This window comes from Helianthus annuus, chromosome 2 (assembly GCF_002127325.2).
Source record: "Helianthus annuus cultivar XRQ/B chromosome 2, HanXRQr2.0-SUNRISE, whole genome shotgun sequence".
In the NCBI taxonomy this organism is placed as follows: Eukaryota; Viridiplantae; Streptophyta; class Magnoliopsida; order Asterales; family Asteraceae; genus Helianthus; species Helianthus annuus.
The window spans coordinates 171,596,084-171,621,324 of NC_035434.2; the positions used below are offsets into that span (position 1 = coordinate 171,596,084).

At 33.6% G+C, this 25,241-nt stretch overlaps 2 protein-coding genes and 1 long non-coding RNA gene across 18 annotated transcripts; all 3 read left to right on the top strand.

Moving 5' to 3' along the window:
• The first annotated feature begins 4,885 nt into the window (after window positions 1–4,885).
• On the top strand, window positions 4,886–6,814 carry LOC110907843. Its single transcript, XR_002573992.2, has 3 exons — window positions 4,886–5,256; window positions 6,223–6,341; window positions 6,558–6,814. It is a non-coding gene; the product is annotated as an uncharacterized LOC110907843 (long non-coding RNA).
• A 4,046-nt stretch (window positions 6,815–10,860) lies between these two features.
• LOC110927219 (arginine--tRNA ligase, cytoplasmic) lies at window positions 10,861–14,935 on the top strand. 6 transcript variants are annotated; one of them, XM_022170866.2, is made up of 15 exons: window positions 10,862–11,164; window positions 11,255–11,285; window positions 11,553–11,620; window positions 11,703–11,857; window positions 11,939–12,026; window positions 12,102–12,624; window positions 12,707–12,784; window positions 12,877–12,960; window positions 13,083–13,190; window positions 13,259–13,443; window positions 13,538–13,589; window positions 13,735–13,832; window positions 13,905–13,993; window positions 14,214–14,310; window positions 14,389–14,935. In XM_022170866.2, exons 6-13 carry the CDS (start codon window positions 12,562–12,564, stop codon window positions 13,960–13,962), a joined length of 726 nt encoding a protein of 241 aa, XP_022026558.1. In that variant the 5' UTR covers window positions 10,862–11,164; window positions 11,255–11,285; window positions 11,553–11,620; window positions 11,703–11,857; window positions 11,939–12,026; window positions 12,102–12,561; the 3' UTR covers window positions 13,963–13,993; window positions 14,214–14,310; window positions 14,389–14,935. The 6 variants fall into 6 exon arrangements, with proteins under 6 accessions (XP_022026551.1, XP_022026552.1, XP_022026553.1 ...); XM_022170859.2 differs by lacking the exon at window positions 13,905–13,993 and having other exon boundaries at window positions 10,861–11,164; XM_022170860.2 differs by lacking the exon at window positions 13,905–13,993 and having other exon boundaries at window positions 10,861–11,164; window positions 11,557–11,620.
• A 380-nt stretch (window positions 14,936–15,315) lies between these two features.
• On the top strand, window positions 15,316–19,029 carry LOC110900788. 11 transcript variants are annotated; one of them, XR_004884365.1, is made up of 11 exons: window positions 15,316–15,764; window positions 15,913–16,096; window positions 16,164–16,221; window positions 16,342–16,346; window positions 16,453–16,530; window positions 16,629–16,741; window positions 16,984–17,106; window positions 17,177–17,340; window positions 17,477–18,098; window positions 18,174–18,713; window positions 18,790–19,029. XR_004884365.1 is itself a non-coding variant. In XM_035985819.1 (6 exons), the coding sequence occupies exons 4-6, from the start codon at window positions 17,492–17,494 to the stop codon at window positions 18,429–18,431; spliced, it is 804 nt and encodes a 267-aa protein (XP_035841712.1). In that variant the 5' UTR covers window positions 16,537–16,741; window positions 16,984–17,106; window positions 17,177–17,340; window positions 17,477–17,491; the 3' UTR covers window positions 18,432–19,029. The 11 variants fall into 11 exon arrangements, 1 of the variants encoding a protein (XP_035841712.1); XR_004884366.1 differs by having other exon boundaries at window positions 15,340–15,764; window positions 18,174–18,290; window positions 18,567–19,029; XR_004884382.1 differs by having other exon boundaries at window positions 15,340–15,764; window positions 16,164–16,226; window positions 18,174–19,029.
• Window positions 19,030–25,241: the final 6,212 nt, after the last annotated feature.

A 25,241-nucleotide genomic window follows, 5' to 3' on the forward strand; every position in this document is an offset into this window, starting at 1 on the left:
TTGATAATTAAGAAATTCTTACTTATTACTTTTGAAAAGGACTTTTATATCAAAAGGAATCCCAAACACCCCCTTACTCCTCTCCCTCTCTGTCTCCCATCTGGGTATTAATATGGGAGTAGAAAATAAGATGAGAAGCGGTGGAGGCTGAGAAGACCCCCCACGTGTCTTGTGTTGAATACCTAAAATGCCCTAACCAAACACTGTTCATTCCCTTCGAAATTGAATATATGTATAATTTTTCATTAGCTTTTATTTTTAATATATAACTAGTTTTTGTCCCGCCCGCGTTGCATGGCAATAAGCCGAATATTTCTCTCTCATAACATGTATGTCTGTGTTTCGGTTACTTGTACATACTACTCATAACACGATCTCAAAAAAAAAATTACATTGAGTCAACCAATTAAAACAAAAACACTACCATACTTTTACTAAAAAAACTAAAACGATGGAAAGACTATAATTTTAAACTGCGAGCAAAACTGTAATTTTTCAGGACAAATGAGCATGTACCCGGCATGCCTAGACGAATAAAAATTAAACCTATGCCCGCATGTGTTGCGGGGCGTTAAATCAAGTATTTCTTAGTTTCATAACATGTATGCATGTATTTAGGTTACTTGTACATACTACTTATAACACGATAAAAAAAATACATCGAGACAACCAATTAAACGAAAACACTACCATAGTTTTGCTAAAAAAATATAAAACAATAACAGGTCTATAATTTTGAGTTGGGGGTAAAATACTAATTTGTCAGAACCAATGAGCGAGTGTTAGACAACTGCTTGACACAATAAAAGTTACATTGAGTCAACGAAGCAAAATAAAACAGTACTATAGTTTTGCAAAAAAAAAAAAGGGTAAAACGATGGCAATATCATAATTTTTAACTGGGGGAGAAATCATAATTTTTGAAAAGGGAGCAAAATCATAATTTTGAACAGATGGCAAAATCGTAAAAATATTTTGAACTGGGGGCGAAATCATAATTTTAAACTGAGAGCAAAATCATAATTTTGAGCTATGGGGAAAACATAATTTTATTTTGAACTGTGAGCAAAAATGTAAATTTGAGTTGGGGGCAAAATCGTAATTTTGAGCTAGGGGCAAAAACATATTTTTATTTTGAACGGGGGGCAAAAGCGTAATTTTAGACGGAGGGCGAAACCGTAAATGTAAGCTGGGAATAGAATTAGAAATGGGGTTTTGAACTGAGGGCAAAAGTGTAAATTTCGAGCCAGGGTAAAAATATAATTTTATTTTGAATTAGGGACAAAAACGTAATTTTAAACAAAGGACGAAACCGTAATTTTAAGCTAGGAATAAAATTAAATTAAAAATGGGTTGGTCCAATAGGGAAGTGTCAGGCAAGCTGCCTGGCACTATTCCCTCAACTTTCAAAATGTATATGTAGTAACTGGGGGAGAAATCGTAATTTTTGAAAAGGGAGCAAAATCATAATTTTGAACAGAGGGCAAAATCGTAAAAATATTTTGAACTGGGACGAAATCATAATTTTAAACTGATGGCAAAATCATAATTTTGAGCTATGGGGAAAAACATAATTTTATTTTGAACTGTGAGCAAAAACGTACATTTGAGTTGGGGGCAAAATCATAATTTTGAGCTAGGGGCAAAAACATATTTTTATTTTGAAGGGGGGGGGGGGCAAAAGCGTAATTTTAGACGGGGGGCGAAAGCGTAAATTTAAACTGGAAATAGAATTAGGAATGGGTTTTTGAACTGAGGGCAAAAGTGTAAATTTTGAGCCAGGGTAAAAATATAATTTTATTTTGAATTAGGGACAAAAACGTAATTTTAGACAAAGGACGAAACCATAATTTTAAGCTAGGAATAAAATTAAATTAAAAATGGGTTGGTCCAATAGGGAAGTGCCAGGCAAGCTGTCTGACACTATTCTCTCAACTTCAAAATGTATATATAGTAAATATATATATAGAGGACCGCTAAAATGAAAACCACCCCCAGTTGTAAGAACCAAGAGAACCACTTTTCAACTATTAGATCTTCAAAATGGATGGATGAGATTAAAAGTAATTAAAACTACTATTAAATACTTTTTGTCTTATTATGTTTTTATTATTTTAATCCAAAAGGTTAGTTTAGTAAATTTACTCATTTTTGTCTTTTTATCTTTATTGTTTTTTATTACTTTTTTGGTATTATTATATTACTTTTTTTTAAATAGATTTTTTTTTATTAAAAACAATTTTAAATTCAGATTTTTTAACAAAACAATTTATTTTTTGCGCGCTGGTTTTTGCAAACCGTTTTTACGCCCGACTTTTTCACGCGTCGTTTTCTAACGCGTCGTTTTTACGCCCGTCTTTTTCACGCGTCGTTTTTTTAACGGGCCGTTCTTTACGCCCCTTTTTAACACACCGTTTTTTATGTCCCGTTTTTTACGCGGCGTTTTTATTCCCCGTATTCACGCCCCTTGTTTAGGCACCGTTTTTTAAGATTGTATTTATGCGACGTTTTTTTACGCTCCGTTTTTTGCGCGCCGGTTTTTTACGCGCCGTTTTTTTACACCCGGTGTTACGCACCGTTTTTTACGCCCCGTTTTAATGCGCCGTTTTTACGCTCTGTATTTACGCGCCGTTTTATCACCTGGTCTTTTTACGAGCCATTTTTTACGCCCAGTTTTTACGAGCTGTTTTTTTTACGGGCCGTTTTTTGCGCCCTTTTTTTTTGCCCCGTATTTACGCGCCGTTTTTTTACACACACGTTTTTAAAAAAAATTTACGGTTTTTAACTTTTTTTTTTTACAAAAACTTTTTTACAATTTTTTTTACAAAAGCTTTTTAACAAAGAACAAAAATTTATACGAAAACTTTTTTACGGTTTTAAACTTTTTTTTACAAAAAATTTTTTTACACACACGTTTTTTTAACCTTTTTACGTTTTTTTAGGAAAACTTTTTTTACGGTTTTAAATTTTTTTACAAAAACTTTTTTACCAAAAATCATTTACAAATATTTTTTTATAAATTTCTTTTTACAAAGAGACTTTAAAGAGGAGATAGATGATTTGCTTGTTTTGATTAAAAAGGAAATTTAAAGAGGAGAGAGAAATGATTTGATGGTTTTGAAGATAGAGAAATTGAAATGACTTTAAAAAGTCATTTTAAAAAAATGAGATAGATGATTTGATGGTTTTGATTAAATGACTATATTATCCTTTTGGTTGTCATTATCTAATTGGTGGAGAGTGGTCCTCGCGGTTCTCGCAACTGTGGGTGGTTTTCATTTTAGCGGCCCCCTATATATATATATATATATATATATATATATATATATATATATATATATATATATATATATATATATATATATATATATATATAGGGTAGGGTTCATGCAAGAACCACCCTTATTGCAAGAACCGCGAGAACCAATGTGAACACAAAATAAAATCTAAAAAAAAATCAAAAAAGCACTCAAATTTTTTTTTTATTTTTTTTAATATTTAAAAAAAAGTCGCTATATTTCGTTGCCATAAAAAAAGTAACAGTTATCCATGCACATGTGCATATGTATCATTACTTCAACAAATTCGGTAATACGTTATCAGGAATAGACAATTGCACTTTAATTTACAATACCATTAGTAATACAATACTTTTTTACATTACCAATATTCAAAATGCACATGTGCATCATTATGTATAACCATGATATAACGTGTTTTGGTACAAAAAGTTTGTGATTTTGAATGGAGAAGTAGGTCCATATACATGTTTTTTGGTTAGTTATATCTAGTGGTTGATGGTTTGGTTATAGTTGTCAATTTTTGATGTAATATGTTGATTGGATGGTATAAATAGTGTTTACATACATGTAATAAAGTGAAAATATTGTTAATGGTATTGTATTATGGATGGTAGGAGGTAATGGTATTGTATTATGGATGGTAGGAGGTAATTGTAGTGTATTATGGATGGTATGATAGATGAAAGGGAAAGTGTATTCAAAGTAGTATACCAAAACACCTTATTTCATGTTGATACATATAAATGCACATGTGCATTTCTAATATTGGTAATGTAAAATGTAGTGTATTACATATGGTAATGTAAATGAAAGTGCAATTGTCTAATATATGTAATGAATTACGGAATTTGTCAAAGAAATGACAAAAATGCACATGTGCATGCTTGTGTATTATGGATGGGATGATAGATGAAAGAGAAAGTAGTGTACCAAAACACCTTATTTCATGTTAATACATATAGATGTACATGTGCATTTCTAACATTATTAACGTAAAAAGTAGTGTATTACACGTGGTAGTGTAAATGAAAGTGTAATTGACTATTATTTGTAATGAATTACGGAATTTGACAATGAAATGATACATATGCACATGGATAACTGTTACTCAAAATTTTTTTATTTTTTTTATTGACAAAATATAGCGATTTTTTCAAAAAAAATAGTAAAAAAATAAAAAAAAATTGGGTGTTTTTTAGATTTTTTTAGGAATTACTGTTTGTGTTCACACTGGTTCTCGCGGTTCTCGCAATAAAGGGTGGTTCTTAACGGATCTTTGTCCTATATATATATATATATATATATATATATATATATATAGGCTAATTATAAGGAGAAAACCCACTCCAGTTGACTAAACCCTGGAAACCTATATGTGTGGTTAGGATCGAACCACGTCATATGCACACCAAATGATAAGAAGGGTAAATGAGTCTTTTTACATTAGAGGGTAGAGAAGTGTTAAGACATGGCAGACATCACTTTCAATTCACTTTCTGTCACTATTGTTTTGACATTTTGAACCATTTCTCAAATGAAGAACATATCACTTTCTCTCTCCTATTTTTTCTTTTTTGAAAGCATTTCTTAAAATGAAGAACAGATCCATGTTTTACCTTCTTTCCTTCTTATTACATGTTTTACCTTCTCTCCTTCTTATTACATTTCTCAAATGAAGAACAGATCCATGTTTTACTTTTTTGAAGCATTTCTCAAATAAAGAACATATTTTACCTCCCAAAAATCCAGAGAGATAGATGGTAAGAGAGAGAAGATCGGAGAGAGAGAGTCAATGAGGATCGGTGAGAGAGGCAGTGAAGATAGGAGAAAGATCAGAAGATCGAACGGGTGTTCCATACAACATCAGATTCAGATCTGGTTCAAGTGGTGGAGGTGACGGTGGTTCCTCCTGCCGGAAAACCACTTAGTAGCTACTTGGCGGTGGTGGTCCATGGTTAGTTACTTGAATTCTCGTTTCCATTTTTCAGGTCTCGATTTATTTTTGGAGATGATGTTTTTTTATCCTAGTTTTTTTCCTTTCTTAAATTGGCCTTAGATCTAGTATTTTTAACAGAAATAAAGAAAGTTGGTCAAAAATGTGTTCACCGGAAAAGTTTTCCGATTGCTGTGAGACATGGAACAATATTTTGGAGAAGATGATCTTTTTAGTTAAATAGGGGCATTTCTGTAATTTAACAGGTCCACTAAAAGTGTTGTTCCAAATAATTGGTGAGACGTGCACCTCTTTATCTTCAAAAACTAGTTGCACCATCTTCAATTTTTATTTTTGTTTTTCTTTATAACACTGAAACATATTTATTAATTGTGTTACATTGTTTTTTATTTTCATCTGAACCGATACGGGTTCATATGAAATACTTAATATGCAATTCTGGATGAATCCGTATCTGTATTCGGTTTTTTAATCAGTTAATATGAAATACTTAATAATAATAAAATAATTTTTTTTTGTTTTACCACACTTATTATTTTACAATTATTTAAATTTTTATTAGGCTAGCTTAGCAATATGCGTTTATATATATAAGGATTAGATAAAATGAATATGAGTTGTGAGAACGAAAGGAACTATGGATTGTCCAAATTATATGAATTTTAGTTTTATTATCTTTTTTGAATTTGACCCGACCCGACCCGATCCGATTCGCTACGAACCGAAAAAATATTATATATCGTTAGGGGTCTAAAACTCTTAATAATTTTCCGCAGCCTAGAAAAACTTCTTGGGTCCGCCACTGTTGATTTTTGTAGAGTGACGTGAAGCATGGTGAGGTTCATATGACGGTTCGATGTTTCAGATTACAGGGTCGATGTTGAACAACTGGTTAAGATCTGAAGCATTTTTGTAATTGCATGTTGCATTTTTTGCTCATGTAAAAAGTGGGTCTTATTGTTCCAGATCTAAAAGATGATCTGAAATCCAAAAAGAGGATCCAATTCCAAGATGTTACCAGATCCAAAAGATGCTCCAGATCCAGTTGAAGATGTTCGATGTTGAAGATGAAATTCCATATAACGGTTCGATGTTGTTTTTTATTACTGATTTCTTTATTTTTTTTTTTTGTGTAAAATTCGTTTTCAGATATGAACAAATAGAAACAATTTGATTTAAGTTCTTATGTATTGGATTAAAATCTAAGTTACTTTCTTGTTTATTGTTATGATGATTGAACCCTGATTTTAATAAGTAAATGTATGTTCTAATCGTGTTTTATCCCCATTATTTTAATGTAGCCTAGCAACTGCCCTTTCATTGGTTGGGTCGACCCACCGATGTGCTTACGGTCAACTAGGATCATACCAGGTCTTTTGAGGAACATCAACAACCTGCAAGCTGAACTGTTTACCCGTGAGCAAGAAATTCGGAAGAAGAAGAGGGTTATATGGTTACTGATATTAGCGTTAGTGATTGGCAGCTTACTTGTTAGCATTGTTTGTTGTGATTAAGAAATAGGTGGTACTTAGTTGGATTATCCTTCTTAGTATGTTAATGACATTTGTAGTATGTACTTGTTGATGTTTGGTTGAATCTGAGAATTTTCTATGTTATGGATTTTTTGGTTTTGTTTTTACCATGTTACAATTTTTCCCCCTCAGATTTATGTAGACTTTTGCTGTGTTGAATCTGAGAATTTTATATGTTATTGATTTTTTGGTTTTGTTTTTACCATGTTACATTTTTTTGCCTCTGATTTTTGTACATTTTTCTTGTATCCGAGTTACATTTTTTTTCACTGAGATTTTTGTACATTTTTGCTCTATGTGTGTTTGATCATGTGCTTTTGTTGAAGGTTGCTTGAATATCTTTTTTTCCCCGACAACGTTGTATGTTTTTTTAGATTTGATCACGTGACTCTTTTTTATTTATTATTTTTTCCTAAAGTGTGTAACTCATGTAAGCTTTTTTTTAAGATATCATCTTTTTTTTTAAATCATATAATAACGACACGATTTTGTTTTTACATTGGTCGGTGTATTGAAAGTTTTTTGTTTATTCAAAGCCCAAATGTGTACGTGGTGGGGAATCAAAGCCTAAATAAACGCCCCTTTGTTTTTACATTGGTCGGTGTATTGAGAAATCCACATCTTAATTAAAAAGTTTAATTTATTTTTTGTTTTATCAAATCAAAACCCTTATGAACAAAAGTCACATCATTTTTTTCAACAAAATATTTTGTAGAAATTTTAAAACCCTAAAAACTTTCTTGTCGCATTTATCAAAACCACATGTTTATGTAACGTTTACATGTTTTATGTTATGTTTTTGTGTATAACATTTCTATGTATTATTTTATGCTGGTACATTTATCTTTGAAAAAAAGTTTAAAACGAGAGAGAGAGAGTATGGGAAAATGAGTAAGAGAGAGAAATTAGTAAAAGTTGACTAGTACAGTGTACTTCCATATAGTCACATCAGTCTTTATTAGTTTATCTTTTTCAATCACATTTTTAATAGAAAAATGTGTATCTTTTGTTTCTTGTTAAAGTACACAAAGACTTTTTAAACATCATACAACCATTTACCCAGTATATAATAAATAAAAAGTGTTAATTACAAAACAAATTATTTTTTCATATGTTATATAAACCCCGCCACTTGCCAATTGTTGCATTAGCTATTTATCAAAAAGTAACAAATTTAACAAGACAATAGTTTATGAGCATTAATTTTACATATATCATGCCCCCCATAATTATGATACATTACATATGTATATCATAATAAAAACTAAAACAAGAAATAATGACATTACTATGATCACTCAAAATAGTAAGAATTTTATCCGACTACTCCCCTTGAGTTGCTATGTTTTTCCATTCGTTTACTTGTAGCATAATATATCTTCATTTTTTTGTAACAAGTCTTGTGCAAAAAATAAATAAATAAATAAAGCATGTCACGGTACGTTTTTTTGGTGTAACAAAATTTGCGCTAAAAAGTTACAAATTTATCCGAATGACAGTTGTTACATTGTTTTTTTCTTAAGCGAATACATGTTACAGTACATAGCAAAAAATGTAACAACACATTTTTTGTTTTTAAAGAAATGAAAAAATGTACAAAAAATAGTTAGTTGATAAAGATGACACTTTTTGTGATTTTGTTGGATTTTTGCCTTTTTCCTTTTGTAGTTCATCCCTGTTGTTCTCTTGCCTATCTTCAATCTCCTACATTGACATGGTTTATAACAAGAAATAGGTTATAACAAAAGTTTCATTTTACATTTTTTCCATTATACACATGGGCGTTACACTTAAAATACATACCCAAAAAATGTAAACAAGGTTAGAACCATATCACACTTTTTTTTTATTTTAAACTTTTTGTTAATCCACACATCAACAACTTAGTAAAAACTACATTTTTTTTGTAATTTCCATACCCTATTCTTTTTTTTTGGGTCAAAAACTACAATTTTGTAATTTCCAACCCAAATTTTTAACAAAATATCTTGTAGAAATGTTAAAACCCTAAAAACTTTCTTGTAGCATTGTCAAAACCACATAAAACTCTTTCTTTTTAGCACCTTTAAAACAACAACAAATAAAAATGATACCAAAAAAGGCTGATACATCTTTTCAGTTGTGAGATACTATCAAATGCGATATCGTCACTGAATGGTGTAAAATAAACAATCAAAAACGGATTTTGCATATGGTAGAAATAAATCCCAACAGATCTCCAAAAACAACAAAAAGAAAGAAAAAATTAACTACTTAAGTCGACGTACCGGAAATTGTAGATTAATCCCCACGAAGGTTGTTGCTAAAGCTTGTGTGTTTTTCTTGTGGAGGAACATGCAGATAAATTCTTCGAACTTCCTCTCGAAGATCAGTTGAAGGGGAGAGGGAAATTTTGTGTGTATTTTTTGATAAAAAATGGAAAGAAGAGGAATATTTTAGTTTTGTACTGGGGGTTTGAATTTTGAATGTTGTAGGGTAGGGTGCATGGACCTTTTTTATTTTCTGATGGATATGACCGTAATGTACATGCAACTACATTTATCCCAAGACACTAATTTTTACTTGATGCCAATAATGCCCTTGCATGTACTTTCTCTTACTAAAAAGGACAAAGTAACATCAGACTCACACCAAAAATGATCACAGCTGTTGATCTTTTTTAATCAATGGTAGATCTTGGGTTTTCAGGGTTTAGTCAACTGGAGTGGGTTTTCGATTTATCCTTGCCCTATATATATATATATATATATATATATATGTATATATATATATATATAAAATTAATTAATTTAATTTAATGACTGTTCAACCCATTACGTAGTTGATTGCATACCACTAAATTTGAGTATTAGACCATGTGCAGTGGGTGTGATTTTTTCAAAATTTGTCCCCAATCATGCCCAATCATATCCCATCCTCACCCCTATGGGCGTTCTTTGGTGTGTTTTTTTTTTCAAAAAAACCCCTTCGGCGTATTTTAAATCACGCCAAACATCAAATGGTTTGGCCAATCACATTCATTCTTTCCTATGCTTGCTCAATACAATTTTTTAGATGTTTTTTTTTTATTTAATTGTTTAACACCCCTTTTAATATAATGCCCACATCCCCACTACATCCATTTTAGAAAAACGCCCAATAATGTTCCTTGCTGACTGTACTGCCACATGACGGAAAACGCTCAAGAATAGAGACTTTATTCGCTCAAATCACTACACATGTTGTTAAATGGTAAATGAAATTAGTTCAATTTAATGACCATTCAACCCACTACATAGTTGATTGCATACCACTAAATAGGAGTATTAAATGGTAACTAGAAAGGGATATTGAAAAAGGTTAAAGTCAAAGATTCTTAGAATAATATACAATGAACTAGAAGGCAGATTATCTAATGTGGGGCGTGACCGACTTCAAAAATTTTTATAACACACCACTTTAACAACTATAATTGTCGTTTTATTCATCACCAACTTATAGATTTGTGTACGGAGACTTTGTTAGAAACTTATAATAAACTAGTCTTAAGACCCCGGATTGCGGGTCGGGAGTGTAAAACTGTGCTAACTGAACGATGACCGAAACCGGAGAAAACAAACAACAAATACACGAATTTATAACACCAAGTAATCAACTAAAAACATACATAAAAATAAGAACGAAAATATAGTATATTTGACCTGACGAAATCTGAAAAAAAAATCTACGTCAAAACGCGAACCAATTTGTATTTAAACCGACACGTACAAAAAAGAAAGTATGTTAAACTCTAGGCAGTACAAATGACATTTTATAAAGTTAGAGATAAAACATCACAAAAAGATAACAAATGTGGCTATTAAAATTCCAATTGTCATTAATAATTTAATAGTAGTTAGAGAGGGTGAGATGTGACACTCCTATTTCTATCTATATCTATAATATCTATAATCTATACTATTATAAAAAGGAGAAGTGATGTACACATATGTAATTTTACCATAAGTATAAATTTTATAGCATTATGTACAACACAATACAAGCCATTATATTAGAAAATAGCACATAATTTTAAGACACCGTGGTGGCAATTTAGGGATTTCACCCCTGCTTTAACTCATTGTCGTTCTTGAACATCAATCGCCATGGTTCAATGCGACCTTTCGGTGCTCGTCAGTTCCCATCTCCCCTATAACCTAATGTTCGATTCTTAAACCTTCCATCAATGGTGATGAATCCCATCTCCCCTCTGGCTTGTTTTTCATTTCTTACCTCAATCAACCAGATCTTGTGAGATGGATAGATTGTTCAAAAATCTAGGGTTCAATGTCAGAACTGCAAGGTGAAAACGAAGATTACCGTTGATTTGAGATCCTCCCACGAAGATTCAGGAATAGGTAACCCCTAACCCTAGGTGCTTTGATTTGTTTTTTTGTTTTTCTATTAATTTGATTTTGATTGTTTGGAGTGTTTATTGGATTTTGTAGATTTCATTACAAGACCCTAAAATCGTTCAAGGTATGTGAATTCTGATTCTTTTGTGTCTCTTGTGTTTCCCTTTTTTCATATGATTATATGTGTAGGGTTTGTTATTTGTTAATTTGTTCCCCTGGTATAACGATTGTTGACAATGCTGTTTGTTGCATCCAAGTGAAGCTGGATGAAATTTTGTTTAAAGTTAGTTAAATTTATGAATTGTTACCGATCTTGATGTTGAAAGTTCGGGCCATTTGGTATATCATTTTTTATAAAGATTTGGAATCGCATTGATTTGACTTGCTGTAGTCAGAGTAGACTTTGATCCATTCAAGTGATAAAACTGCTGCTCGATTTGCCATGTAGACCAGACACCAGTGAGTGCTAAAATGGTTTGTTTTCTATATTATTCTGTGACTTGCCATGAGGCGTGACTGAGTCGGTGGCTCCTGATTTCAGAACTACCAAGGTTGGTGACGATGGGCTTTAAGGTAAAACCGATGGCGCACTACTCTTGGAGAGAATAATGATGAAAAAGACAAACATAATTTCCTTATTTTTGAAGACCGTAAATTTGCCGACATTGGCAACACAGTAACAATGCAGTATGAAGGGTGAGTATTCAGTATTCATCATGGACATGTTAAATGACCAAAAAGCCCAAAACTAATCGTCTCGTATAACTTAACTTGCAGAGGTATTTTCCGTATATTGGAGTGGGCAGATATAGTGAACTTTTACATTATTTCAGGTTCTGGAATCGTTGACGGGTTGAAATTAAAGGTTTGTTAACCTTTTGTCTTTTCTTCGTTTAGGTTCTAAATGAAAAGGGGGTTGATGAATTTGTTGACTTTTAAGGTTTACCCGTGTGTCTGCTGCAAGTTGTGAAGGCCCTGGTTTGGGGTATTTTGCTGCTGTTGAAGGACATGCTGCATATGTTTCGTATAAAAAATGGTAGAATTAGCTGCAGGCCTGATGATGTTAAGGAGCCCTTATGTCGTTACACTAGGGGTATTATGGAAAACTACATGAAAATTGGAAAGTTACTACTACTGGGGAACAATTTTCTGTTGCTGAACAGGTCCTGGAACTGGTGTAAATGGAACAGTGATGTGGGCCCTGGGTTTTCGCTGTTTATTAAGGCCCATGGTTGGATTTTTACGGTGGTAATGAAGTCCCATCACAGGGGTATCATGCTTATTTCTTCGAATCTTCTCAGTGGGTTGGACCCAGGTAGTAAGCTGATGTTGAAGGCCCACCAGCTGTGCGGGCATGATGTTTGGAAAATACGGTTTTTATTGGAGACACGATAGCCCGTATGCTTGAGTATTCTAAAGTTGATGTGCTTCGCAGAAACCATGTTGGGGATTGGGGCACTCAGGTACATGCTTCTTTAGTGAATTTTTTTTATTATTATAAATTTTGGGAACTAATTAAGAAGCATGTGTAAATAAATAATGCAGTTTGGAATGTTGATTGAGTTTCTCTTTGAGAAGTTCCCAGATGGGGAGGTTACTGATCAGGATATTGGAGAACTAGAGGTGAGCATAGTTACTCTTAATTTCATATACACCACTTGTGGAATCTCATTGTCATGTGAATGCTTCTAATTACATACCTTCTCAATTGGTAGTTGTTCTATAAGGCATCAAAACAGAGATTTGATGGTGATGATGAATTCAAAGAGAGAGCCCGAAAGGCAGTTGTTGCTCTCCAGGTGAATTTTAAATGGTTATATGGCCCACATTATTCAGTCTATATATATATATATATGTATATATATATATAATATTGTCTGGTCATTTTTTTCTTATCTGTAAATAATGAATATCAAATTAGAGTGGCAAGGAAGAAAAGTACCCGAAGGCATGGGCACAAATCTGTGAAATAAGTCGAAGGGGTTTCGAGAAAGTGTATCAGCGTTTGGGGGTTCACCTGGAAGAAATGGTATATTCTTTTTTTTTTCTTTCTCTTGATGGAGTTTATGTGTTAGATTTTAATTATGTTGCTTTCAGGGTGAAAGCTTTTATAATCCCTACATTCCTCTGGCTCTAAAGGAGCTCAATGATAAGGGTTTGATTAAAGATGACGAAGGCGCTAAGGTGATAAAAATTATTGAAGGAAAAAAGGCACTTCCTCTTGTAGCTACGGAGAAAGATGGTCGTTACAGCTATGCTTCAATAGATCTTGCAGCTCTGTGGTTAGTTTTGTAAATACTTATATCTTTACTTGCCAGGGTAGATTTGTTTGAATGATTTACTTATTTGTTAATTTTTTTTGTCAATTATATGAAGGTCTCGGCTTCCTGAGGAAGAAGTCAAGTGGATAATATTCGTCACTCTTCAGGTGATTTTTACAGTCTTATGGCCCACAAAACCATCGCAATCAACATCCACATTATTCAGTCTATGAATGAAAATCCACTACTTATATATAACTGAATTGTCTGGTCATCTTTTTCTTATATGTAAAATAATGAATAATAATTTAGAGTGGCACGGAAGAAAAGTACCAGAAGGCATGGGCACAAATCTGTGAAATAAATCGAAAGGGTTCAAAGATAGTTACCAGCGTCAGGGGGTTCACTTGGTATATTCTTTTTCTTTCTCTTGATATAAAGTAGGAGTTTATGTGTTGTGAGTTTAATTTTGTTGCTTTCAGGGTGAAAGCCTTAATAATACCTACATTCTCCATATGGGGACACCGGCTTATCGTTTAATTTACCAGGAAAACTTGGCCTTCTGGGAAAGGTAAATTCAAAAACTGCAATCTTTTTATAAACCCATGCCGAGTGTCTTGAGTTTTTGGCTTTATAAACATACTTCAAAAGTTACAACTTGTTTTACGGGTTGTTTGATTATTTGAATTTGAAAGTTTTGAAACTGAATTCGAATTCAAGAAAGCGATTTGGATTTGTGTTATTGAATTTATGAGAAAAATATAAATAAAACTATATCATTATCATTTCAGGAAGCCATTCAGCAACGCGAAACAGCTCAGAAGATTGCCCTTCAAGCACTTAGAGATGCCTCAGCCAAGCCACTGAAACAGTTGTTTGTTCCCTCAAGTATGAATAACTTTTAGTTTACGTTTTTTTATGTCGGCACTGGTTCACTTTGTTAAATCTAACATTTAATCACTATAGGAATATATCCAGTTTGAGCAAATCAGCCAACCCTGAAAATCCAGCAGACTGTTTTGACCAGTTTCTTGACTTCCATAGTCAAATTGTTCAACCAGTAGCTGAAATGACATCAATCAAGGCTGCAACGGTTCAAATCTCATCGGAAAACCATCCACAAGCCTTGCATGATAATACGAATAACTCAGATTCAAACAATGCTTCCAAAAGACGAGCTGCTTTATACAAATCAATAGCAGCATTTCCCCAAAGAAATGATCAAAAGTCGACGAAGCAAATGAGACCACCGTCAGCTGTTAATCAAAAGGCGAATTTGACAACGATGAAAATAAGAATCCAGGGGGGTCTTGTTGCAGTTTAATTAATACGATAACATTAGGAATGCAGATTGAGACCGAGGCTGGGAATTCCAATACTCCAATATAAGTTTCATTTTAAGACATGATTTATATTAATATACAGTAGTTGATTATGTTGACTAAGAAGCATTGAATCCATTTATGTATTCTTAGGTCTAAATCAACAGTTTACTTGTGTCATTATTAAGCAATGTTGCTTTAACTTTTAACTTTTTTTCAATATTTCAGTTGCAGCAAGCCAACAACAATACAGAGGCGGACACCCCATCTTACACAAATTTAGCAATGAATATATATATATGCACTTCAAATTGTATCTTATAAACAATGGAGTCATTAATGTGTATATGCACTTTGAATTGTATCTTATAAATCTTTACGTATACCAAGCAATATTTATAACACTGGCTCCATTTTTATCGATGTAAATTGTCGATTCTGCCGCAACGCGCGGGTTCCCCACTAGTATATTAAAAAGGAGAAGTGATGTACAAGATGGTAATTTTGCCAAAAGTATCAATTTTAAAGCAACATGTACAAGGTGCTTAAAGCCATTGTTCTCCAAAGTTTTAAGACGCTGCAGGGTTAATCTTGGGATTTCACATGGAATTCTAAAACAACCCTAATAAAAGCGTGTAATAATTTGAGGATCAAACTGGCGTCTCTTGATTTCCCCTGAATTGGTGATTCGTCGTCGCTTCACCATTTATCTCTTGAAACCCTACAGTAGTATATCTGCTTCACTAATTAAGGCTTTCATCGCCATCTCCTCCTTCCATTCCAATTTAAAACTCCTGATGATGTTTGAAGCCGAGAAGAAAAAGACACGGGGATGACGATGTGCACTCAGGTAACGTTTTTGGGGTTTACTAACGTTTTTCCGATCATTGGGATTTGGCACAAGCACGAAGATGATGTCGGACCAGTGATCTAGGGTTCGAACAAAGGGAAAGGTTTTTGGCAAGTTTAGACGGCGATGTGATCATTGGCAAGGTTTCCGATCATGGGATTTTTTGAGAGGTATTGGTTTCTTGTAACTACATATGATTTTTTGAGATCTAGGGTTTCATCTTCTCTGATGAGATATAGTTTGTTTTTCTATGAGGCTTCATGATGGTTCTATTATAAATATTCTTGATTTTGGTTGCATAATGTGCTATATTTGCAGTCTGATCCAAACACAAAGAGCCTGAAGATCGGTGACCCTTGGTGGCAACGGTGATGAAGAAGCTATGGTGGCAGTCGGAATCAATACTAGATGGAAGCGGTTTTGGGTTGCTAGGGCTCTGTCACGAACCCAGGCAGTGCCGACACCGTAGAAGAGTCCGATGATGATTAGGGGTTGATTTCAGGTACGTTAAATGTATCTGTTTTTATTAAACTCTCATGGCCCATTGAACTTATGGATTGTGGTTTCAGGTTATGTTGCAGTTGGGCGGCATACATAAAAACAACTTTCATACATGAGAAAACAAGGGTAAGGTTTGTCTCTTCTGTCCTGCCTAAAAAGAGTTAGAATCGCATATTTAAATAGCATGTGTTACTGATTTACTGTAAAAGGAGGTTTTCCTAAAGAGTTTAATTAAATGTGTTGCAGGACTGGTATGAATTAATAGAGGTTTCAGGACTGGCTTGATAAACTGATGAAAGTGATGTTTCTTGTTGGTTGCAATACTCCGTAGACTAACTTTGTGATTCTGGTTTTCAGTTGGATCAACCAGGTAATCTGTCCTTAAACAAACAAACAAACCAAGTATGAACCCTGTTACATCAAAGCAGTATGCAGGTAAATTCGTCAATCTATATACACTTAATTAGTCATTACTATTATCTTCATTCATCAATAGGTTTCTTTTTTTTTTTGTTTTAATTTTAACATTCAAGTTTCAACTTAATCACTGATGATGTAAGCCTGCTAATGGTGTTAATCGACACAAATCCGTTGTTCTGGAGCTCAACTGCTGCCCCTTTATCGTTCTCCAAGTTCCTATCTCAAGGTAAATTCGTCAATCTATATACTCTTAATTTCTTATTATTCGTTTCGTATACATTACGGTCGAAGAATTAGTAATTTTTCTTATTATTCGTTTATTACTTTGATAGTTGTTTGATATAAAAGTTTGATTATTTTGATAGTTATTTGATCGAAGAATTGGTAATTTTTCTTATTATTCGTTTCGTATACATTATGATCGAAGAATTAGTAATTTTTCTTAATATTCGTTTGTTACTTTGATAGTTATTTGATATAAAAGTTAGATTATTTTGGGATTCAAAGTGGCGATGGCGGTTACCCGATGGTTACAGCGCCGACCAATGATGGGATGCGGTAGCTTAATCGGCTCATGGTTCCTGATTGAAGGTAATGGTTGCTTTTTAAGTTTCGACAATAATAGTTGAAAGGAACTGGTCATCTAAATTGAATTCTGTAGGAGAAACCGAGATTCTCAACAAAGTGGAAGATGGAAATGATCTAACTCTTATTGACATCGATTCTAAGCACAATGATCCTCGGATGTGCAGCTTATATGCTGCTGAATTTACACTCTAGATGTCCATTTTTAATGCTCTAGATGTCACTGTATGTGACTGATAGGTATGATTCCGTTTTTATAAGCATATAGTGTACCCAGTCCCAAAGTCAAAATTAGTTGTCAACTCCTAACTATTGTTGTCGAGTAAGGAATTTAGGATTAAGTTGTTTGATTGTGTTTTTACATTCTACCATGCAGCAGCACTATTATAATATGGAGCATCAAACCCCAACAAGAACTCAAAGCCTAAATTCGGATTTCATCAGCACCCTTCCCCAAAACATTATTAAAGATATTCTAACTCGTATGCCACTCCGAAGTACACTGGGTGAGAACGAGTGTTTTGTCAAAGAGATGGCGGTATACTTGGCGGGGTATGCCTAAACTTGTATTTACAGATAATATGGTTACGTTGCCATCTAATTGTTCTTACAGACAGTTGAACAAGTATAAGCTTGTCAGTGCCATCTTCCGTTATCTATTATTACACAATGGTCCGACAATAGTAGAGTTCGACTGCTCGTTTGTTCATCTTCATATGGAGTCTGAGTTTGCCCAAATAATAAGTTATCTTGCAAGGGGAAGTACAGTGAAACAACTCTTTATTTTTAGTGATAATAGATCTTTCAAGTTACCGGTTTTGTTCTTTTCATTGCAAGGATTAGAGGTTGTACATCTCCACAATTGTACTTTGGAACCACCATTGACGTTTAACGGGGTTAGTTTGTTGACGAGCATGACTTTTCGGAATGTTGAGGTTTCTGCTCAAATGCTTCAACGTTTCATTTCCAAGTGCACGCTGCTCCAGTCTTTCTTTTTGGTTAGTTCTATATAACCATTTATGAATTAAAGCTTCTTCAATTGATGATGTTATTTTAAATATGTTTTAATGCAGATAGAACTAGAAAAAGGCATTGAGTCTATACCAGGAGGAAATAATTTTACATTAGTTGATCTTTCACAATATGTTCCTTTGCTTGAGACTTTTGCTATCACAAAGCATTATATGAAGGTATTGTTTAAGTTAAAGATTACATCTGATGTAAGAATGTGGTGTTTACTAATTTTGACTTTGATACTCGAATATCAAAAGTACTTGTGTGCATGTGGCATGCCACATAAACTATATTATATTTCTATAATATATGCTTAAGAAAACAATAGATTGCACCCGTTCTGACCTGGACCCGTTCTGACCCAGACCCGTTTCGACCCGAACCAAAACAACCCTTTTTTATAATTGACCCGAACCCGTTTGACCCATGACCCGACCCGACCCGTTTGCCAGGTCTACCTTATGGTAATGATCTTTGACGAATATAAAGTGCTTCCATGTTATGCAAATTTGGAATACAGTATCACTTGTCCGATTTGTTTGGTACGTCCTATTATAATTCAGTGAGCATGTCGGACTCAATTTACTTTTAAAGTGAAGGTAAGTAGTAATATTAAGTTTATAAAATCTTGTGAGTGAACATTGATCAACAAGGAATACTACATGGGATTTGCAGGTTCAAAGAACAATGGAAAGAAAGACTTGTTAAAGAACATGGTGAAGTTACAAAGCAAACTAAAGACTATTGGGAGTTGCAAACTAGATATTTTTCAAGAATTTCATTATTGATAATATAATACTAGATCTTTATTAGTTTACCTATCTTTGATCCAATAACCTTCTCTTTGGTTGTAAACACAGATAGAATTGGTTAGTTTACCTTTCTATGATTCAATAAGCTCCTCTTTTTACTTTTGCAAGTCGTGTCTTCTAATTGATATTTTGATAACGAATATACAAAACAAGTTTGTTCTTACTGTGTTTTAAGCAATGTTTACAAGATCTATTCGGAACACTGAACCGTCTAGCTACCGGTTGCATCTCTTAATCTTTAATATATAATTCATAGTGGCTCATTTTCAGTTATACGTATATAATCGAAAAAACAAATTAAATATGAAATCATTCGGGACACCCGCTGCAACGCGCGGGCATTCCCACTAGTCCTAATAAATAGAGGTTTCACTAGTTTAGGCCCTGGCATCATAAAACCTTTTCAGAATCGCATTTAGCATTAACAAAATCATAATGACTATATAACGATGGGGTTAACCGCCTTCCATATTAAGAAAAAAAAATTCCTGATCACCCCATAAATTTTTGGTTAAGTCCCCCAATCGCTTCTTTGAAAAGTTCTTGAGTCCGTGTACGTCGTTACATTCCATTTAGGATTATGAATAGGCGTAATCGGACCTACTTTTTACATATCTCTCGTTATTTGGTACCCTATCCACCTCTTTAGACTTCTATTGAATCGAGAAATAGGTTTGATTATCCATTTTTTTTGATATATTGGATATCTATATAAGACATTCTCTGGATAATTCAAATCGAAGCAATTGGATGTCCACAATGGTGGACCCAGGATTTTTTATAGTCGCCGGTCGGAATTATGCTGTCGCTGGCCGCTGAAGTGAGGCAGACGGAGGGCGGAAGTCGCTGGCAAGTGGCAGCGATTTGAATTTTTTTATTATGTGGATTGATTTTGTTTAACAAAACTAGTACTTGGGTTGGGCTTGAATGGGTATTACGTTATTGGGCTTGATGGATTGAATTTAAGTTTTATTAAAGGGGTTAGTGGGCTAACCTGTTTACATAATTTGATCGGGTTTCAATCCGTGTTCACAATTTTTTTATATAAATTCCTAACATTTTTTTCTAAGGGGTGCGGACGAAAATTTCCAAGGGGTGCAGTCGGAATTTTTCAAGGGGCGCGGACAAAAATTTCCAAGGGGTGCGGTCGGGATTTTTTGCGAAAAATACCACTAATTTTTTTTTTCAAGGGGTGCGGCCGCCCACTCACCCCATAAGGTGAGTCCGCCACTGGATGTCCAATTCCTATGTTTCACCCTGTTTTCAACCGATAAAAACACACTCACCTTTATTTCCTCCACGACGATAGCCAGATGTTTTTGGCTTATCGTCAAACTCTTTATCTTTATGCGCCCATCACAAAAACCCAACCGAAACTAGAAAAATCGTTTGCCACAACATTTGGGAAGCTTCAAGTAAATACTGTAAGATTAAATATATTTATTTTATATTTAATCTAGTAGCCATTATAATCATTTACATTATATGGATCAAAATATATAACAATCCTATTAAATAATTAGTTGGTAATTGTTGATGGGCCTAATTACCCTTATTAACTAATTAGGGTTTCCTCTTGGGTGCATATATAAGGAGAATAATGTGGAGGTTAAAGGGTTAGACAATTTCACAAACCCTAATAGCACATAACATCAATCTCGCCTCCCTCTCCATAACCGATTCCCTTGTCGGTTTCTTACCATCACCATCATTAGATTGCACCCTAAGGAGGAACCAGACCAAGATGACAATCATGTCAAACCTTATCGCTGTGTCTCCATCTGGATTCTCTGTTGGCCTGTACTGCTGCAATCAGGTATGTTTTCATGTTTTCCATTATGTCTAAACAGAACTGACCAACATGTGGTATCAGAGCATATGTTGATTAATCAGTTCTGTTTCCATTATTCTGGGATAGAAATCTGGAAAATAGAAACTTTTGAAAACATAATAAAACTCATGGCCAGTTTCGAGTTACATGTCCCGAGTCCTCTGTTTCGGGAAAAAGAAAGGAAAAGAATGTATTTTATATACCTCGAAATCATATGGTTAATATTAATGTCCGAAATCTGCTTTAGAATCCTTAATTTTCAGGTTTCAGGTTCCAGAATTATTATTTTATTTTTTAGGGTTCATCATGTGTTCTTATAAAAATTCGAAATTCCTTTATGTTTTGGAATATAATTTGGATTTTGAGTGTTATTTCCTGTTTTGATCTGTTTTGCATTCTAAAGATTTTCGAAATCTGTTAATTGATAATCAGATGAATTTTCGAAATATTATTATAAAATTAGATCATCACTAAAACAGGAAACCATATCTCAAAATCCCTAACAATTCGAATTTTCGGTTATGTTTTCACATTAATAGCTGTAACAGAAGTTTCGAGATAAGTTTTAACCACCCGAGACAAAGGTCTCGACTCGAGACCACAAGAACTCGACTCGAAATCATAAGTGTTCTCAAATGTTTACAACTCGAGACAACGATTTTGACTCGAGATCATAAGGTCTCGACTCGAGACCACTGAGGTTTCGACTAAGGGCTTAAATCTGTACAACTCGAGACAAAGGTCTCGACTCGAGACCATAAAGGTCACAACTCGAGACCATGGTTACGACTCGAGACCTCATAAGGAGTCGAGATCTCATAATTCACAGCAGTCGAGACCATGATTACGACTCGAGACACTGAGGTTGCGACTCGAGACCATTAATGAGTCGAGACCTCATAATGTTATAAGCTGAGTCGAGACTTAACTCGAGACCTCATAACTGACTCAAGATCTCATAACTCAGTCGAGATCTCACTCAAAACCTCATTATTTTAGGCTGTTTAATGTGAACTAAGATTTAGCTCGGGGCTCCGCCCCGAACCCCGTGCGGGGGCACGCTGTTCCCCTGCACCCCCCAGCGAACTCACCGTGGAGTTCGATCCTAACAGGTGGTTTGCTATTAAATGATTGGTTTTTGTAATTACTTAGTTAATTAATGAGGATCAAATAATGTTTTACAAAACGAAAATGGCTTACTTGAATGAGCTTCTGAAGTATCACTTCTGGCCAAAGCTGATTTGATGCATCTACTTATCATTCAAGTATTACGAAAGCTATGTTAAGTGTGCATCATAAACATGAATGTCTTAATATCTGGCCAAAGCTGATTTAATTCCTTCATAGATGGCATACTTAACAAGTGCATAACTAAAGTGATTGTCTCAATTTCTGGCCAAAGCTGATTTGTTACAACCACTTTGCACACATGCTTAAATGATTACACTTCTGGCCAAAGCTGTTTTGTCTTCGTTTAAGTAGAACTTTAAGTAGTCTATTATTTTGATGTTAGTAATAGACATATCACAACCTCTTCACATAATGATCCTTATATTAATGATCCTCAATTAATTTTTGTGATCATTTTGTCTGCCTTATTCTTAGTACCCATAATTTTACTCACTATAATTTTCTTCTATAAATCTATATCTCATCCACTCTTATTCCTAAATCTAATATGTTTTGCTTAAAGTTTCTATAAGAATTAGCTCTTAAATTAAATCCTTGATTATCTCTTAAGACACGATTATCCTATTGCCCTCTTCTGATAAAGCACTACAGAAGAAAAGTAGAGCATGATGAATAGGGCAAATCAAACATGATGTCTCTTATGATAATCAAGAACTCTGTAACATAAGTGCTCTCACTAAAAGGTTATTACAGATTAGGTCTTTCCTAAGACTAATCTATAATTGTGGAATAATCATTAGAACTCCTAAGATGCATGCCTTCATTTAAAATTATAAATTATAAAGCTAAGTGGTATATGTGAATACATAACAATGTACAATACCATGACCCATAAAGTTAAGGGCTTACACATGGAAATAAGTATATTTTTCCAGTACATTACATACTAAGATTTTCACTTGTACAATTTGATGCCTTATAAATCAACTATAACACTCAAAAATAACAAAGTATAACAAGTGTGTTGATAAGCAACATATGTACATAGAAATAAATGTTTGAAACTGGAAAATAAGATGTTATTCACCTTACAACCACTAAAACCTTAAGAGAGGATTGTTCTAAGGTCCATAGATAAATTACAAGTGCTAATCCCAACGTTAAGGTTCTTCAAGGGAAAATCTCACTGCATAATTATGTCATTAGACTAGGCATAAGCAACGAGACTATCCATTATTCTAAAGAACAGTTGGATAAATTAATTAGATAGTAACTTACTAATGATATTTAAGTCTGATAATTCTTTGATATTCCTATTAACACATGATTAGTTGACTCTAGTTTTAAACGTTTCCTTACCAGAAGTCAACAAATAACTAACATGAGAGTTAGTGACAAAATTAATTGTTAAGGCTATAAGAACCATAATAAGCAGTCTTCTAACAACGCCTTTCGATACCTTATATATTCTGAAGATTAATCAGAATATAGTATCATGATTAAGCAATGTTATGAAGGTTGTGAGGTTTGCATAGTCAACATAAAGTCACACTTATCTTAAACTCTCCTCTTATTTGTTCTAAATATCTGGATAGAAACATTACTAAGATGAAACTAGATGATACCTTACTTTTTCACAACTTTTGTCATCATGCAAATGATAATTTGACAAAAGGAAAAGAGACTTATAAATTTCATCCATTATAACCAAAATTCATGAGAAATCATAACATGGTTAATCAGGATGATTTTTTCATCTAATCTCATTTTAAGTGATTTTAAATCATGACGTTAAAGCCCTAAAATATGACTTTGGCTTAAGGAATAAGCATGGGTCCATCATAAGTCATTCATTGACAGTCGTGGAACTTATTCCAAATGGAATATTCAGACATAATTCATTTATCATTTAACAGACTATCAACTTGTATCTAAATTTTGTCACATATGGCCCACGGTCTTAGAAGAAATCTATTCATATATATATACTTAATAAGATTTCTATTAAATATGTCCCTCAAGTTTCTTATGATATCTGGACATTAAAGAAATCAAATAAAGTCTAACGTATATGTGATAGGTTCCCACGTCACGTAGCTCATTAAAACTTATCTTGTAGCATTCTAGAGATATTAAAGATCAGTGGGAGCATTAAGTGTCTTAATAATAACTTGCAATAGTTGCAAGAGGTGGGGGAGTGAAAATTTTACATTACCTAAATTTGTACCTCTTGTACAAGACACCGCTCCATCATGACACTGTTCCATCAATACTTGTCTCCTTAAAATCTAATGCTACTCTTACAAAAGGTTCATTGTTGCTTAATTGTGGGCACACTTAGATTTCTTACCTAAACTAACATAATCCTCAACAAGAGAAATCACAACGACTAACGTCATTAATTTGTTTTCTCTATTAGAATTTGTTGGTTGTTAAATATTGACCCTAAGCATGCTGAGTTCCTAAAGATTTCTAAGGTCGGTGGGAGCAGTCAAAGTCCTTATCACTTGCAAGGAATACAAGAGGCGGGGGGAAGAGTGTCATTAAATTTCACTCCGAATTTAACTCCGATTACACCTCTTGTACACCATACTGCACCAACTCTTACAAACTTAGAATGAAAATGATAGCAACCTAACCAAGAGCTAATCCATAAAACTGAAACTTCTAATGAACCCAATAATCAACTCAGGAGGTCATCTAGGTTTAAAAGCCTACTAACTTTGATGATTACATAACCTCCCTAATGAAGTTGAAATGGATTTTTGGAAATGTTTAATGATCCTATCTCTTAAAATCAAGCCATTAGCGTAAATCAATCATCTGAATGGAATAAAACAGTTTTCTAGTAAATCTGATTTTATGTGTTCGTGTAACGTTTGGGATTTGATTGAATTACCTAAGAGTGCTCATAACTAAACCAAATCCTAATATAAGCGTTAAGACACTAAGAAGCATGATTGATTGTCAAAGGTTATACTTAGGAAGAGATAAATTATCAAAGATTTCTTTGAGGATCATCACTGTTCTAGTAGCTTATAATGGTTTAAAGCTACATTAGATGGACATTAAAAACAATTTTCCTTAACAAATGGCTGACATATTTACATGTTCATAAAACAACTTGAAAGTTCCAAACTGAAGGTTAAAGAACACTTTATTTGTAAGCCAATAAAATCCATGTATGGGTTAATACAAACATCATAATATGATGAAATCTTAACGTAATTATTTTCATCAAGAATCAAGTGGATTAATGAACCTACCTCAAAATGAGTGGGAGCAACTAAGATAAACTTGCCTATATAGATGATATTCTTTTGACAAGTATATGTTACATAAGTCAAAGCATT